General features: G+C 44.3%; 4 protein-coding genes across 4 annotated transcripts; 1 reads left to right on the forward strand and 3 right to left on the reverse strand.

Annotated features, from left to right (window-relative positions):
* Nucleotides 1–1,387: 1,387 nt before the first annotated feature.
* On the forward strand, nt 1,388–1,699 carry LOC310869136 (histone H4; the record flags this gene model as incomplete). Its single annotated transcript, XM_083779735.1, has 1 exon — nt 1,388–1,699. The coding sequence occupies one exon, from the start codon at nt 1,388–1,390 to the stop codon at nt 1,697–1,699; it is 312 nt and encodes a 103-aa protein (XP_083635861.1).
* A 915-nt stretch (nt 1,700–2,614) lies between these two features.
* On the reverse strand, nt 2,615–3,025 carry LOC310868397 (histone H3.2; the record flags this gene model as incomplete). Its single annotated transcript, XM_083778828.1, has 1 exon — nt 2,615–3,025. One exon carries the CDS (start codon nt 3,023–3,025, stop codon nt 2,615–2,617), a length of 411 nt encoding a protein of 136 aa, XP_083634954.1.
* A 5,664-nt stretch (nt 3,026–8,689) lies between these two features.
* LOC310868830 (histone H2B-like) lies at nt 8,690–9,064 on the reverse strand (the record flags this gene model as incomplete). Its single annotated transcript, XM_083779299.1, has 1 exon — nt 8,690–9,064. The coding sequence occupies one exon, from the start codon at nt 9,062–9,064 to the stop codon at nt 8,690–8,692; it is 375 nt and encodes a 124-aa protein (XP_083635425.1).
* Nucleotides 9,065–16,840: 7,776 nt separating this feature from the next.
* LOC310869101 (histone H3.2) lies at nt 16,841–17,251 on the reverse strand (the record flags this gene model as incomplete). The annotated part of the gene is made up of 1 exon (XM_083779693.1): nt 16,841–17,251. One exon carries the CDS (start codon nt 17,249–17,251, stop codon nt 16,841–16,843), a length of 411 nt encoding a protein of 136 aa, XP_083635819.1.
* Nucleotides 17,252–17,440: the final 189 nt, after the last annotated feature.

Genomic DNA, 17,440 nt, shown 5'->3' on the forward strand with positions numbered 1-17,440 from the left:
TTAGAGTGATGTTAACTCCATACTAAACACCTGGGGGTCTATTAGAGTAATGTTAACTCCATACTAAACACCTGGGGGTCTATTAGAGTGATGTTAACTCCATACTAAACACCTGGGGGTCTATTAGAGTGATGTTAACTCCATACTAAACACCTGGGGGTCTATTAGAGTGATGTTACCATACTAAACACCTGGGGGTCTATTAGAGTAATGTTAACTCCATACTAAACACCTGGGGGTCTATTAGAGTAATGTTAACTCCATACTAAACACCTGGGGGTCTATTAGAGTGATGTTAACTCCATACTAAACACCTGGGGGTCTATTAGAGTGATGTTAACTCCATACTAAACACCTGGGGGTCTATTAGAGTGATGTTAACTCCATACTAAACACCTGGGGGTCTATTAGAGTGATGTTAACTCCATACTAAACACTTGGGGGTCTATTAGAGTAATGTTAACTCCATACTAAACACCTGGGGGTCTGTTAGAGTAATGTTAACTCCATACAGAACACCTGGGGGTCTATTAGAGTGATGTTAACTCCATACTAAACACCTGGGGGTCTATTAGAGTGATGTTAACTCCATACTAAACACCTGGGGGTCTATTAGAGTGATGTTAACTCCATACTAAACACCTGGGGGTCTATTAGAGTAATGTTAACTCCATACTAAACACCTGGGGGTCTATTAGAGTAATGTTAACTCCATACTAAACACCTGGGGGTCTATTAGAGTGATGTTAACTCCATACTAACCACCTGGGGGTCTGTTAGAGTAATGTTAACTCCATACTAAACACCTGGGGGTCTGTTAGAGTAATGTTAACTCCATACTAAACACCTGGGGGTCTGTTAGAGTAATGTTAACTCCATACTAAACACCTGGGGGTCTATTAGAGTAACTGTTGTTTGCTGTGTATGCAATGTAAAAATGCCCAAGTCACACAAAGTGAGTTAGGCGGCAACGTAAAAATGCTCAAATCACACAAGTGACTTAGGCAGATCATCATTTTTGAAGATTGTGAGCTTTGTGATTGGCTGAGGACATAGGCGATGATCCAGAACGATGCAGCAGCCCCAGGAGATCACCTGTATGCAGAAATCTCAATTTCGCCAAAAAATGACTTAGGCATTTATCCTATGAGGCTAACGATATATATATATATATACACACACACACACACACACACACTTTAGGATGGGTAGAGATAATAAATCACATACATTAGCAGTGCGTGTGTGTTGTGGGGGCGGAGTTAGTAACGCCCACGCAGCTCGCTCTGCCTGTCCTCCCTTACGTCCTCCGAACACACATAAAAAGGCAAGGCTCTGAGCTTACTACTCACTCACATTTCTAACTGCAACTACAGCTGAACTCAAAATGTCAGGCCGAGGAAAAGGAGGAAAGGGACTTGGAAAAGGAGGCGCTAAGCGCCATCGCAAGGTGCTTCGTGATAACATCCAGGGAATCACCAAGCCCGCTATCCGCCGTCTGGCTCGCCGTGGCGGAGTCAAGCGTATCTCTGGTTTGATCTACGAGGAGACCCGCGGTGTCCTCAAGGTCTTCCTGGAGAACGTGATCCGTGACGCCGTCACCTATACCGAGCACGCCAAGAGAAAGACCGTGACCGCCATGGATGTTGTCTATGCTCTGAAGAGACAGGGCCGCACTCTGTACGGATTCGGAGGTTAATAACGCTGACTTGATCTACCAACAACCCAAAGGCTCTTTTAAGAGCCGCCCACATGCACTTTACAGAGTTTATTCCATTCAATTAGGCATATGATTCATGGACTGACTTTTTAGGTTAGGTCTATCTGCATGTGAAATTTACATGCACATTATAGTCCCCCATTGAAATGTTCTGTTTTTGGTATATAACATCGTGAGCCCCTAAAACGTCATGTCTGTTCATAATGCATGCTTCTCAGGACAGGTCATAATCCATGCAGTGCAGGACCATGCCACGTTTTATAACTGATTATACTGCCAAAAAGGGTGTAAAAATTGCAGATCAAATTCACACCGATCTATCAATTTAGTCAATTTGGGATTGCTTCAAGTTAGCAAATACAAAGTACAGACTGGGACACGGAGGATCATAGGATAATTAGCAAATACTATCGACTGCTCTAAGTCGACCGACTATAGAAAGTGTTGAAAGTTGAAACTGGATTTAAATTGGAGCATATTAATTAAATGTGCTTATTATCCCTGCCATAGTCTATATTTTGGCGGGACAATATTATCCCGAGGCACGCGGCAGAACTATTTTAGCGGGGCAATAAATCAGGCAGGCGGACAACATTATACCAGACAACATTGAGCGCCACCCTCTGTATCTCACGTGAACAGTGATAGCCTTTTGACAAAAACTTCAATTAAAATGTATAAAACAAAGGGGGGCAATCTTAACCAGTGTGTGGACTGTAGACGCGGTAACTATACAATAATGTATTTGTATCTTTAGTGGGAGAAGAGACCAATGTCTGAAATATTACCATTATTCTATAATTTCATCGCTCATGACACCGAATGTGGAAAAAGCCCTTAGATGGGTGGCTCTTAAAAGAGCCGTTTTGGGGGTTCTACAAATGTCGGAAAGGTTTAAGCACGTTCTCCACGAATACGACGGGCCAGCTGGATGTCTTTGGGCATGATTGTCACCCTCTTGGCGTGGATGGCGCACAGGTTGGTGTCTTCAAACAGACCGACGAGATAAGCCTCGGCAGACTCCTGGAGAGCCATGACGGCGGAGCTCTGGAAGCGCAGGTCGGTCTTGAAGTCCTGTGCGATCTCCCTCACCAGGCGCTGGAAGGGCAGCTTGCGGATCAGGAGCTCGGTGGATTTCTGGTAACGACGGATCTCCCTCAGAGCCACTGTACCGGGACGGTAACGGTGAGGTTTCTTCACTCCACCGGTTGCTGGCGCGCTCTTACGCGCTGCCTTGGTGGCGAGCTGTTTCCTGGGCGCTTTGCCACCGGTGGACTTACGTGCGGTCTGCTTGGTTCTTGCCATTTTTCTCTTTTTGCAAAGTTGTAGAGTTGTGATAAAAATGAGTGCCAGCTGCTGCATTATATCTCATCGGCTCTGAGGCACCGTCGTTCTCCAATTGGTCTCTGGTCAGAAACCTCCTTCTTTGGGAGGAGCCGCCTGCGCCACCAGTAGTGATTGGTGTGGAGTTCATACACACTGAGCCCGCGCTCTCATCCGTTTCTATGATTGGTGAGGCGCACAGCCGCACACAGATCACGATGCAGTGCATCATGCGTATAAACTCATAGATCAATTTGGTATAATAATTGCTCAATTTGGTATAGTATCCTATTGTAACTGTTACTTATTTTAATGATTTATCCTTGTGTTGAATATTTCAATATCACAGTGGATTTTGTTATTAATATTATAATATAAAATAAGTGTCATATTTTCAGTGTTAAATATAACATTTATATTCCCTGATTTCTATTCACAAATTGTTTTTAATATAACATTGCTCATGTTATGTCTTATGCTGCACTGTTGGGATTCATGCGCTCATTTAGGCTATATATTATGGAATTACCTCTTATGAAATAGACTCACCGGAGATACTTGTATAATAAGCAACGGCTGATTTCTATATGAAGTGATTTAATAAACACGCCCAGTTAGGAACCAGTAACAGAGCGCTGATGCTCCCTAGGCTTTTCTTTAACTAAAACTGTAAGCTTCGTACGATTAAGGGCTGTATGGATAGGGGAGGCACTGAGCTAGACCAAAGTCATGTACGGTTATTTGTTGTCAAACTCTGCACATTTAAATATTGACTGGACTGAAATCAGTCCAGTAAATGCATTCATGGTCAAATATGTGAAGATTTATATGGTGGCATTTTCCCCTACAAAAACCTAGACGAAAATCAAAAGAAGGTATACAAATATTAGTAGTAAAACATCTCTGAAAAAAAGAGGGATGTGATGTGGTAAAATGGAGCTGCTTTGTTAAAACTGTTAAATGCCGGATTAAAAATTGTAATGCAGATGAGACTATAGAGCACCTGCTAGTAGACTGCCAGAGGTACAGAGAGGTTTTGGGGGAAAATTCACAAATTTGTTTTAATATTAATGTCATGTATGGCGTCTTTATTGAAAGAATGTCTGCCATGGAGCACAATTTTGACTGGACTATTGTTTGCATTGTGGTTAACAAAATATGGAACACCAGAAATGCCATGGTGATTCACCAGGAGGCCATCTCAGGAGAGGTGGTATTTAAACCAGTACAAACTGAACTGAACAAAGCACTATTGACTAAAAAAAAGAAACTGGCACTTATTAACATTGTTAAAATAAAAAGTAAACTTTTGTATTGAAATGTCTTGATATATTTTTGTACTTCAATGTAATATATGTATACATTGTAAAACCCTGAATAATTATCAATATATGTATACATTGTAAAACCCTGAATAATTCTCAATAAAGTACAATTATATAAAAAGTGAAAAGGACTTGGCTGCTAGTAGACTGCCGGAGGTCTAGATTTGTGTGGTGGAAAATGCTACAAATTGGTTTTAAAATGAATATAAATTACAATGCTGCTATGTATGGGGTCTTTGCTGAAATCAGTGCTCGGCGACATGTATCTTGTGATAAGTTAATGACACTTACAAAGAACTGTCAAATTGTCTTGCACTAGATAAATTGACTAGCCATTAAAGGGGAATCTGATGACTTTCAAGAAATATGGGGACATTAATGCGTTCTATGGAAAGCAATCCATTAGGACCTGCATTAGATAATCCACAGTAATGTGAGGAAGAAAATGGGGACCATATCTGTTTTATTTATTTTTATTGTTGAGTTATGATTGTATTGTTTTTTTAAGTGGTGCAACCACTTCCTTAAGTGACTGTGGGTGGGTGGGTGGGTGGCTGGCTGGCTGCGTCTGAGCACGAAAACAGCATGTTGTGTGCAACCTAATACATACTCCTATTTTACCGCTGTTTCGGCGCTGTAGTGCCGAAATGATTTCGGCTCGTCAGAAATTTTCAGTAGCAATGAAGAGCCGACTTTAGGAGGGTACCCGCCCCCCAGAACCTCAAATGACGTCAAATTGTAGGCTCTACAGAGGCGAACCGACTTTTATTCGGCTCTAAAATAGGAGTATGAATCGGCCCGAACACACACACACACAAAGACACGCACATATTAACTGTATATATGGTGATTTCGGGTGTGCCAGTACAGTAGTTACAGTACAGTACAGTGGAGGGTACAGTAGAGGGACCCCCACACGGTAACTGTCATTTCGCAACCGTTTTTTTGTTTGTTTTTCTGGACATTTTATTAGTTATAACTGTTTTATATAATAACACAGTCCTCCTATGAGACAGAAGGAAAACAAAATGGTATTTTATCATGATCATTAGTGAGCACAAATTATATGAAGATGGGTTGAAAAGTGGTGAAGTGGTCCGTTTAAGTTCCAATTAAATGAACATGTGCAAACAGACAGTCAGTGCAAGGTCAGCTGACCTTGCAGCATTTTATTATTGTGCTTTGATTTAGCGTTGATCTTGTGTGCCATGCTTTTGCTGGCTGCTATGACACCCACATTTCCCCATACCATGGTCTAAATCTGTCACAATAGAGCACCGAAGTGTGACGTCAATATCGGTAGAGGGCGCAAAAAAACAGGTTTGTGTACTTTTTATTTGCATTATAATCCCTATAGGGGGATTTTAGATTGCCTCATATAAGAACTGTGTTTGAAAAATAAACATGTCACCCCGGCCGTTTCACTCATATGGATATGAAGAATTAACTGACTGAGATGTTACTGCTACTGAATTAGTTAAATTTTCGCTAGTGACAGACTGTTGCAAACGATACAGAGACACTTCCCTGACAATAACGCAGAGACAGCTTGTTTATTTTTGGACCACAACACTTATATGAAACGATTTTAAGATGAGCATGTTATTCTCCATAGAGAAATTACTTCCGCGAAACAGGGGAATCAAAGGGATGAGCGAGTTACGCCAGGACTTCGGAGCACCGTTGCTGTGTCTATATCAGCTTGAGCTTAAATCGCTATAGAATACAGGTGCTGAACATGTCATTTATTTACAACTTGAAAACAGTGATAGTACTGATTATACAAAGGTCTACATTTTCACAAGCTTATAGTAGTCCATAAATTACATCCCATTTACAGGAGTCAACTTTTGTATTAATTTATTGCAAGTGACCCCAATTACCCATATTCAGGACAGCTGAGACACCTGGCTGTTCACTGAATAAGAGGGAGCCACACCCAGCTATCAGAGTAGCTGGCTGGCTTGTTGTGTTTGCCTGGTGGTGTGTTGGGGTTGTATGTGCAAGAGAATGTCATTGACGGTATGTAAGGTCTACATGTGTTTTTGTAATTGTAAAGTTATGAGCAAAATCTAAGTGTTTCTTATTTTACATGCATCTGGGATAGGCTGCTTTGTTTCCCCCCACCTGTTGTAGACTATACCATATAGCTTCGTATGACTGTTTGTTGGCTCCTGAACGTTTAGTGGCTTGCTGCCCCATGGACCAGCTAGGAGTAGGCTACTGACTGTGTGGCTTCTCCACGCCATGGCCTCGTATATATTTATGCAGTGCTTTTCCAGCTCCAGTTGGTTCGGTGGCATGCTCCAGGGACCGAGCGCTGATGACAGCATGGCCTCTCATTGCCTAGTGTGGCATTCTTAGCTCGGAGGTAAAGGGTTGCCTCTGCATATTGTACTTTTTGTAATTATGTATTAATATATTGTCTTTTTGTTTTATTAGGAGGAGCTAAGTTATTTATTTTGTGCAAACCAGCTCACTATTGAATTGATGCAAAACGACAGGTTTTGAATATAAAGTATATTTGCCTCTGACTGTGCCAGTAGTAGCAGTAGTACGGGTGGGCTAGAGTTGTAGTCCCGACAGGTGGTGGGTCACGTGGTATAGGCTGTCTTGAGGTTTTAACTAGTTTAGTGCATGGTTTGTGAAATCAGTGTTGTGTGTGTATCTAACTTTATCCCTTTGTCTTGCAGTGCGAATGGCTTGTGTGCGTGCGCTCTTTGGTGGCGTTGCAAACCTCTCCCCTCACTCCCTGCCTTCCCCCTGTCAGCACCTTTTGTTCCCCCTGGCTACTGGTATTGTGGTAAGTTAGCATAACTGACATTTTAACCTAGTTGTCTCCACCAGCCGAAGGCATGGGGGAGAGTATGTTTTGCACTCATGGGGGAGAGTATGTTTTGCACTCCGTCCGTCCGTCCGTCCGTCCGTCCGTCCGTGAGCAGCTAATCTCGGCCACCGTTAACCCGGTCGATGCCAAATTTTGCACACACACTCCCTGGATGCCAACCATGAACCTCTGCCCCAAACTTTCCAGAACGGCCTGTTATAGCGCCACCAGGAGGCCGCTTTGTGCAAAACAAGTTTTTGCACAGTACACCTACAGATTTTGTCCAAACATCACGCAAATTGGTACACAGTCTCTCTAGAGCCATTCAACGAAACCAGTCTTTCAGATTTCTCAGACTCCATCCTGATTGGTTAAGATTGGCTTCCAAAATTCACAGGAGTGCTCAGTTTCAAACAAAATGCTGCAAATCATGAACACATTGCGTGATTTCCGTGAAATTGTGCACCCACATTCCCACTAGGCGAGGACAAAATGCCACATGAACAATTTCAACTCAGCCTCAAGGTGGCGCTATAACTGGCCGAAAAGTGTTTTTACCTCTAACTGCACAGATCTGTGGATAACTTTGTATGCCAACTCCCTAGAGGCCAAGGAAAAACCTTTGCCTGGAATTTTTCACATCTGCTCTTTATAGCGCCACCAGGAGGCCGACATATGTAAAACACATTTTCTATTATTACTCCTTCAGATTTTATCCAAATTTCACGCAAATCGGTACACATGATCTCCATAGTCATGTGATCAAGACAGGTTTGTTTGATTTCTCATATTCCATCCTGATTGGCCACGATTGGCTCCTACAGTTTTCAGGAGTAGCAAATGGCCACAACTCCTCAACGCAGCGTCCGATTGCGATGAAACTGTGCACGCATATTCCCACTAGGCTGAGGAAGAATCCTGGTGGAGACCTGTGCCGATTGTTTCTGATATGTTGTAGTCATCCCTTTTTTAAATAGGTTGTATACCTGTAGTTTTAAGTGATTCAAGTATCTGCATCTCTGCTCCTTATGTAAACCTGTTGGGTATTCAAGTGTTATCATATATTCTCTGGGTGAAACTCCCAAAGTGGCGTAGTCTGGTGTTCTGTGTCCGGGCCTTAGTGCCCTGGTCACAAGTACATGTCATCGGAGCACACTAAAGCCTATTCATAGTCTGGATTTTCGGTGGTGAGGAGACCACCGCTCCGGTGGTGAGCTGACCACCGGAGCTGAAATAACGTTGAGCGGTGGTGAGTAAAAACAGAGAGAAGGGCTGGAGCGGTGGCGGTGGTTTGCTCTTCACCGCGGCTCATGACGTCATGTTGTACTTCGGTGGTCACCCCACCACCGAAAATCCAGACTATGTATGAGCCTTACGATGACTGACCAGATTTAATGCAGTCTTAGAAATTTGTTTCTAGGATTTGGATACCCTTTGTTGGAAAAGATGGGTGGTCCTTAAAAGGACCGTTGTGTTTAGAGCAGACAGAACAGTTTACTTGGAGCTGGTGTACTTGGTCACAGCCTTGGTGCCTTCAGACACGGCGTGCTTGGCCAGCTCACCAGGGAGCAGCAGGCGGACGGCGGTCTGAATCTCCCTGGATGAGATGGTGCGGCGCTTGTTGTAGTGAGCCAGTTTGGAGGCTTCACCGGCGATGCGCTCAAAGATGTCGTTGACGAAGGAGTTCATGATGCCCATGGCCTTGGAAGAGATACCGGTGTCAGGGTGGACCTGCTTCAGGACCTTGTATACGTAGATGGCATAACTCTCCTTCCTGGACTTTCTGCGCTTCTTGCCGCCCTTTGCTGCGGTCTTGGTGACGGCTTTCTTAGAGCCCTTCTTGGGCGCTGGTTTAGCTACTTCAGGCATGGTTCTCTCTCAGTGGGTTGAAGAAAATAAGTGAGTATTTCTCGACGTTGCACCAGTATTTATACAAAGCCAACGCAAATGAAGTGTGCTACTTCCAGCATCTGATTGGCTTCTGCTGCCACTGCTCATGTGACCCACAGAGGGAGGTGTCTCAACACTGTCTTTGTTTCTGAATAATGTTCTCCCGCCTGCCTCATCTATTGTCCCACTATAATATAGTCAAACACATGTAATGAATAGCTCTATTCGACGCTCCAATTTAAATCCAGTTGGAATACACAGTCCAATTACTGTAGTCAGTCTATTTGATACTAATCAGAGAAGATAATTATATGGCCCATATGGCACTGTCCAGTTTGTATCACACAGATCAATCAAAGAGTTTATCCAAATAATTTAAGCAAATGGCCAAAAGGTGGCCATTACAGACTGTCCGCTAAACGAGTTTTGTCCAGGTTAGTCATATGACATTAGTGTGAATAACAGTGCGACTGCGAAGACTACTTGCAAATTAGGTAAAGTATTGGGCAGTTTAATTCATAAGACAAAATGACTGCTGTAAATGATGTCCAGGTTAGTATGACCAAGCTTGTGAAAATCTAGAATCATATTGCATTAGCTCCACTACACTAACAATGTGTATGCAGTTAAAATCTTAATTGTATTAAAAGGTGTTTCAAGTTGTGAATACATGATTACCGGTAAATATAACTGCAGCTGTATTCTATCATAGTGATTGAGTTGACTCAGACTGCATTCAACTACTCAGGGAAATGTGGGTGTCGTATAGCAAGACAAACTGCATTGAAGTACTTAGACGTGTATCATCTCATACAGTAGTAAGCATGGCACAGGATCAATGCAAAATCAAAACACAAACCTGACTTTTATACTATTACCATGTATTTTTACCCTCAGCTTTTAGTGTAGATGAAATAACGTTGAGCGGTGGTGAGTAGAAGGGCTGGAGCGGTGACGCGGCTCATGGCGTCATGTTGTACTTCGGTGGTACTCCGCTAGGTTTGGATGCCTTGGGGCGCCGTTGGCCCCAGGACCCACTTTACGCGTTTCCCCCGTTGTTAGTGGCCCCAGGGTGGGGCTCTTGGAGGTCGGACATAGTCCCTCTCTTGCATGGTCGGCCCTGGCAGCTTCCGTTGCGCAGGGACCTATTGACCCAGGCGGGAGGGGAGATATTCCACCCACGGCCGGAAGATCTAGACCTCTGGGCTTGGCCCATGAGAGGTTGAATCTTGGCGCGGAGGGCCTTCCCCAGAGTGTCATCGAGGGCGCAGTCGACCAGGGATGCTTATGATATGAGGTGGCGGTTGTTTGAAGACTGGTGTTCACCAGCTCAAGTTGTGCCGTTTCAAGCACCGGTAAGGGTCGGTCTGTCTCTTGGACAAAGGCAGAGCCTTTGGTACTGTCAAGGTGTATCTGGCTGCTATCTCAGCCTGCCACATCGGGTTTGAGGACAAGACGGTGGGCCAGCTCCCGCTGGTGCGCCAGTTCATGAAGGGGGCTAGCCACCTTCATCCGGTGACCAAGTCTCTGGTCCACTCGTGGGACCTTGCTTTGGTTTTGGACTCTCTGTCCCGGCCACCGTTTGAGCCCTTGGAGGGGTTGAGTATGAAGCTATTGTCGCTAAGACAGCGTTATTATTAGCTTTGGTGACCGCTAAAAGGGTCAGTGATATCCATGCTTTGTCCACAAGTGCGGAATGCATGAGGTTCAATGGGGATGCAAGGGTGGTCATGAAGACCAATCCAGCATTTTTACCTAAGAACCGCCTAGCTACCCCGGTTCCGATGGACTTGCCGGCATTCTGTCCGCCCCCCTTTGCCTCTGAGGAGGATAGGAGGAGGCATAACCTCTGTCCGGTGAGGGCATTGAGGTTGTCTTTGGACAGGACTAAGGTGACGAGGAAGACTACACAACTGTTTGTCTCCTGGGATCCCAAGACTGTGGGACTGCCTATCTCAAAGGTTAGGCTTTCCCAGTGGATCGTGGAGGCTATAGAGCGGGCCTACTCTGGTAGGGATATGGTGCCTCCCGTAGGGTTGAGAGCACATTCCACGAGAGGTATGGCATCATCCTGGGCCCTCTGTAGGGGGGTCTCTGTTCAGGATGTTTGTTCCGCTGCAAGTTGGGCGTCGTCTTCCACCTTTCCCACCTTCTATAGACTGGATGTGACAGCAGCGCCAGTGGCGCATGCGGTCCTGGGCGTGGCCTCCAGTTAAGTGGAGAGACTTAGTTCCCCGCGGGGGACGTTGGTCTTCTCCAGGGCGTTAAGACGGTTGTTCTGTCGGCCCCTCTTAGGCACATATGGCAGACTTAGGTCTGTTTGGCCTTCCCGTTGGGGTGCAGTAGTCCTGTTGAGGGACGTACTGTGGTCCTTTGCTCACAGATAAAGGCACGGGCCCTAGGGGTCCAGACTTCGTGATGACAATAAGGGAGTTAATGAAGTCTCCCATAGTGAGCGGTCTTGCGAAGCTGATTACTAGAACTAGTGGTTACGTATGTAACCTAGGTTCTATAACAGCGAGCAAGACCGCTCACCAAGATTCCCTTCTTGATTGCTTGAGAAGAGAACAATTGTTATCGAATGGAGACGTGGACGTTGAGGCACGTTTATAAGGTGCACCCGGCGGGCGGGGTTGTCAACGTCATCACGTCTAAAGTCCCAGCCTAAAAGTCTGTGAGTTTATTTGAAATGCTTCTGTGTTTACGCCAGGGGGCGTCAACTCCCATAGTGAGCGGTCTTGCTCGCTGTTATAGAACCTAGGTTACATACGTAACCCCTAGTTATTCACGCACAAGGTTGCAACATTGTAATATTTCAAGCACGGAGACCTGTCTGCTCCTATATTCCCGCACCTCTGTGTGTGTGTGTGTGTGTGTGTGTGTGTGTGTGTGTGTGTGTGTGTGTGTGTTATTCAACAACATTGTGTGTGTTGTTGCAATATTGTTACATTTCAAGCCCGGAGACCTGTTTGTTCCAATATTCCCGCACATTTTACCCTCTGTTTTGCGGGAACTATTCTATTTTCACGCACCTGCATAAAAATGCTCTCTCACAAGATGGCCATAGGCCCCTGCCAGAGGAGCCGCACCCTGGTTTTTGGTCTGGGCGCCACTATCACCGATGCAGATGCCATTATCACTGGCGCCAAGCTGCCAAGTGGTCACCAGATCTTGCGGTGCTTGCTGTTTAACTGCGACACACAACTGCATGCAAAGCGACCAGGTTTGACTGGAGCCATGTCACGGTTCCAGGCGGCTAAGATTGTTTTGGAGCAGGTGCGTCCATTTTATGGAAAGGCCAACATCCCAATGGTGAGTGATCAGCGAGCATGTGAGAAGATGATAGCCCTCCTCGATGCCAACAACAAGCTGCAGTACCAAATAGTCCAGTACCTGCCTGTAGACCCTATCGCAATTTGGTGTTGGGGGAATTTCTCACTTGAACTGAGTCAATGGGTCCCTAGACATGAAAAATCAACGAGGTGCTCGTCCGCCATAGTGCCACGAATGGCGCAATGGCCACATCAAAAATGGCCGCCATAGGCTATGATGAAAATCCAACCATTTTGTTTTTTAGTGTTTAAGCACATGTAATACATTCATTTTGACTAATTGTGGTGTGTGGAATTCATTTCTGATATTGTTTTGATGATTTGGGGTGATTTTGACCTTGAAAGGTCATAGTCAAGGTCATTTTGCTATTCCACAGACCTTGGCCATAACTTGTCCATTTTAGGAGTAAGAACAGGAACAAGTCTATTTCAACTAAATCTGACTCTTCAAATTAATTTCTGATATTGTTTTGACCATTAGGGATCATCCTGTCATTGAATTATTGATGTTAATGTCATTTTTCAATAATTCAATTATGATTCTTTAGTCGCTTTTATTATATATTTTCATGATTTGTTTTCTTTACATAAACAAAATACATGGGCATGAGAAAAACAACAACAGCATCATATGTGCTGTGTGAATAAGCCCATTGTACAAAAGACTGTCCATGGCCCAAATGAGCCAATTCATTGCTATGGCAACCCCATAGTGGAGGTAAGTATCATAAGAATCGTTCACTTGATGGTACAAGCACCAAATTTGGTACAAAAGTGCTTCAGAACCTACTCTCTCAGAAAAGTACGTTGTCCACTTGAAAAAACTAAATGGCCACCATTTTTCAAGATGGCCGCCAAATGAAAAGGGCCTTTTGTGGCAGTTCTGGACAACCGTGGGTCCGACCAACTCGAGACCGGGCACTGCACTCCCTGTGGGTGTGTGGAACGTGTGTGTCGAATTCGGTGAAGTCGGTGGGGCAAACGGTTCTCGGGTTACGTGGATTACAGATGTACAGACACACACAGACTTGAATATATGTCAATGGGCAATGCCCATTGGGTTTTCTTTAGATGATGGGTAAGAAGAGAGAGATGTGATGTCAGGTGGTGTGGGCTAAGAAGTGGTCAGGGCTAAGATAAAGTATATGAGATGTACAGTAAGTGTGAGAGATGGTGAGGGAGGGAGAAAATTATTTGTACCAATTGACCAGACAGTAGACAGTAGTGTAACAGGTTAAGGTGAGTATAGAGATGGAAATGTTCTAGCAAGTGAAGCCAGTGTATTGAGAATATGGGACATATGTGTCAGGAGTTATTTGTGACAGAAGGCTACCAGTGAGAGGGAAGATGTATACGATGGTAGTGAGACCAGCCATGCCGTACGGTGGCACTGATGGAAAGGAGGCACAGCTGGAGGTGGCAGAATTAAGGATGCTATGGTTCTCATTAGGAGTGAAAAGGAAGGACTTGATCAGAAATGACTACATTAGAGGATCAGCCCAGGTTAGAAGGTTTGGGGATAAAGCAAGAGAGGTGAGGTTGAGATGGTTTAGACATGTGAAAAGGAGGGATGAGGGTACATTGGGAGAAGGATGCTGAAGATGTAGCTTCCAGGTAAGAGGATGGCCAAAGACGAGGTTTAAGGATGCTGTGAGAGATGACATGAAGGTGTCAGGTCACAGAGGAAGATGCAGAAAACAAAAGGGGTCCTCCCCTTTTCCCTGTGCGTGCACACACACACACACACACACACACACACACACTGTACTGTACAGTACACTACAGTATGTTACAGTACAGTATGGTAAAGTACAGTACGGTACAGTAGCGTGCGGTACGGCATGGTACAGTATGATACCATAAAGTATGGTACAGTACAGTATGATGCCGTACAGTACAGTAAGGTACAGTATGATACCATACAGTAAGGTACAGTATGGTACCATGCAGTATGGTACAGTACAGTACAGTACAGTATTGTACAGTATGATACCATACAGTAAGGTACGGTATGGTACAGTATGGTGCCGTACAGTATTATACAGTATGGTTCAGTACATCACAAAGGTATAGCCAAATATATGCAGAAATGCAAAACCAGTCTAATTTTGGTGGCCATCTTGAAATATCACCGCCATATTGGATTTTTGGATGGCTCGGTTTAAAAAGTTAAAGAGTTGACCAAAGGAATTTTCACGGCAAATGTCACGCTTGTATCACCAAGCGAACAACCGTTCCAATGATCTGCTAATTGCACAAATTCTGTGTGTGTCTGTACGTCTGTAATCCAGGTAACTCGAGAACCGTTCGCCCCACTTCAAATTCGACATACACGTTCCACACACCCACAGGGAGTGCAGTGCCCGGTCTCGAGTTGGTCGGACCCACGGTTGTCCAGAACCGCCACAAAAGGCCCTTTTCATTTGGCGGCCATCTTGAAAAATGGTGGCCATTTAGTTTTTTCAAGTGGACATCGTACTTTTCTGAGAGAGTAGGTTCTGAAGCACTTGTGTACCAAATTTGGTGCTTGTACCATCAAGTGAACGATTCTTATGATATATTGACTTAATATCCTCCACTATGGGGTTGCCATAGCAATGAATTGGCTCATTTGGGCCATGGACAGAGTCTTTTGTACAATGGGCTTATTCACACAGCACATATGGTGCTGTTGTTTTTCTCATGCCCATGTATTTTGTTTATGTAAAGAAAACAAATCATGAAAATATATAATAAAAGCGACTAAAGAATCATAATCGAATTATTAAAAAATGACATTAACATCAATAATTCAATGACAGGATGATCCCTAATGGTCAAAACAATATCAGAAATTAATTTTAAGAGTCAGATTTAGTTGAAATAGACTTATTGTTCCTGTTCTTACTCCTAAAAATGGACAAGTTATGGCCAAGGTCTGTGGAATAGCAAAATGACCTTGACTATGACCTTTCAAGGTCAAAATCATCAAAACAATATCAGAAATGAATTCCACACACCACAATTAGTCAAAATGAATGTTTTACATGTGCTTAAACACAAAAAAACAAAAAGGTTGGATTTTCATCATAGCCGATGGTGGCCATTTTTGATGTGGCCATTGCGCCATTCGTGGCACTATGGCGGACGAGCACCTCGTTGATTTTTCATGTCTAGGGACCCATTGACTCAGTTCAAGTGAGAAATTCCCCCAACACCAAATTGCGATAGGGTCTACAGGCAGGTACTGGACTAAAAGGAAAGGCGCTCCAGTGAGGCTACTGCTCGACTGGTGGACGCAATGGAGCACAACCTGGATGCCACGTTCCAGCTGTGGACTCCAAACGCAGAGGAGCTGATCCGTGATGCAGAGGACCTTGCTTTTCTAGCCAGCATGAAGGGCGACAGAGTGGCCACATTTGGAGCATTCGATGTCAAGCTGCAATCCAAGGTTTGCTTTTATTTTTATGTAATTTTATGTTTCGGCTTCTATTTTCTTATTTTAATGTTTTGTGCTTGATCTGTAAAGCTGCATTGCATGTCATGGAAGGTGCTATACAAATAAAGTTTATTATTATCATTATTAAGGTGAAGCGGTGACAGGAGCGTGAAGAAGCGCAGCAGGCCTACCTCACCAAGGAGCGGGAGATGACGGCGATGTCTACCAGCATGGTGGTATTGGAAAGCGAAAGTGATGAGGATGGCAATGCAGATGAAGCAGTTGCTCCACTGGCTGAGAACACACCCAGTGAACACTGCAAAACAGAGACAGATTTAAGTCATTTTCCACACTCATCTTCCCCCAGGCCTTCCTAAATGGATAGGTGCTGTACGTGTGAATCGCCCACAGGCCAAGTCATGGATAATATAACTCCCTATAACTTCATAATAATACATATCACTGAGCGCTTGCCTTGCATGTGTCATCAGTGTGAAACACACTCTCTCTTCTGCACTGAAACTGTACCCATTACTTCTTTAATAAAACTATATTTGTATAGCACCTTTCATGAGGATGAAATGCAGCTCAATGTACTATACAGAGAAAGCAAAGGCATAAAACATTAAAATGATAGCAGTGAATAAGTAAATAATGCTTCTGTGTATGTCATGTCTTAACCTAGTTGTGTGGTAATTTCCAATGCCTCTTTCTGAATGTCTGAGTGATTAAAATCACAATTGAATCATTGGTTAATTTCAGTGAGATGTATTATAATCGTTAGTTCTGATTCAAAGAGAAAAGTACTTAAAAAGAAACAAACTTTAGAATACAAAAGAAAATGTCTGCTGTGTCCCTACACAGATGGATAGCAAATATATTTCTTTCAGTAGTTATGTCATATTGTGCATGACTCCAGTGTATAAAGGAATAATTGCTCTCCAAATAACGCATTTGGTGGCTCTTAAAAGAGCCGTTTGGGGTTTGTGGCAGTGACAGATTAGTTTAAGCACGTTCTCCGCGGATACGACGGGCAAGCTGGATGTCTTTGGGCATGATGGTCACCCTCTTGGCGTGGATAGCGCACAGGTTGGTGTCCTCAAACAGACCGACCAGATAAGCCTCGGCTGACTCCTGGAGAGCCATGACGGCGGAGCTCTGGAATCGCAGGTCGGTCTTGAAGTCCTGGGCGATCTCCCTCACCAGGCGCTGGAAGGGCAGCTTGCGGATCAGGAGCTCGGTAGATTTCTGGTAACGACGGATCTCCCTCAGTGCCACTGTACCGGGCCTGTAACGGTGAGGCTTCTTCACTCCACCAGTTGCCGGCGCGCTCTTACGAGCTGCCTTGGTGGCGAGCTGCTTCCTGGGAGCTTTGCCACCGGTGGACTTACGAGCGGTCTGCTTGGTTCTTGCCATTGTATCTTGTTCACGTCTAAAGAAGTTGAGAATAGAATGCTTATTGCAGCGCAAACTGCTGCTTTTATTTTATTTCTGAGACGCCGTTTGTTCTCTGATTGGTCAATAGTGAGGGACCTCCTTGTTTGGGGAGGTACCATGTATCACTGGCACCGATTGGAGGGAAACTCTCACAAAAGTGTCCAAGTA

The sequence above is a fragment of the Protomyctophum parallelum genome (genome assembly GCF_964188405.1).
Source record: "Protomyctophum parallelum genome assembly, chromosome: 13".
Lineage (NCBI taxonomy): Eukaryota > Metazoa > Chordata > Actinopteri > Myctophiformes > Myctophidae > Protomyctophum > Protomyctophum parallelum.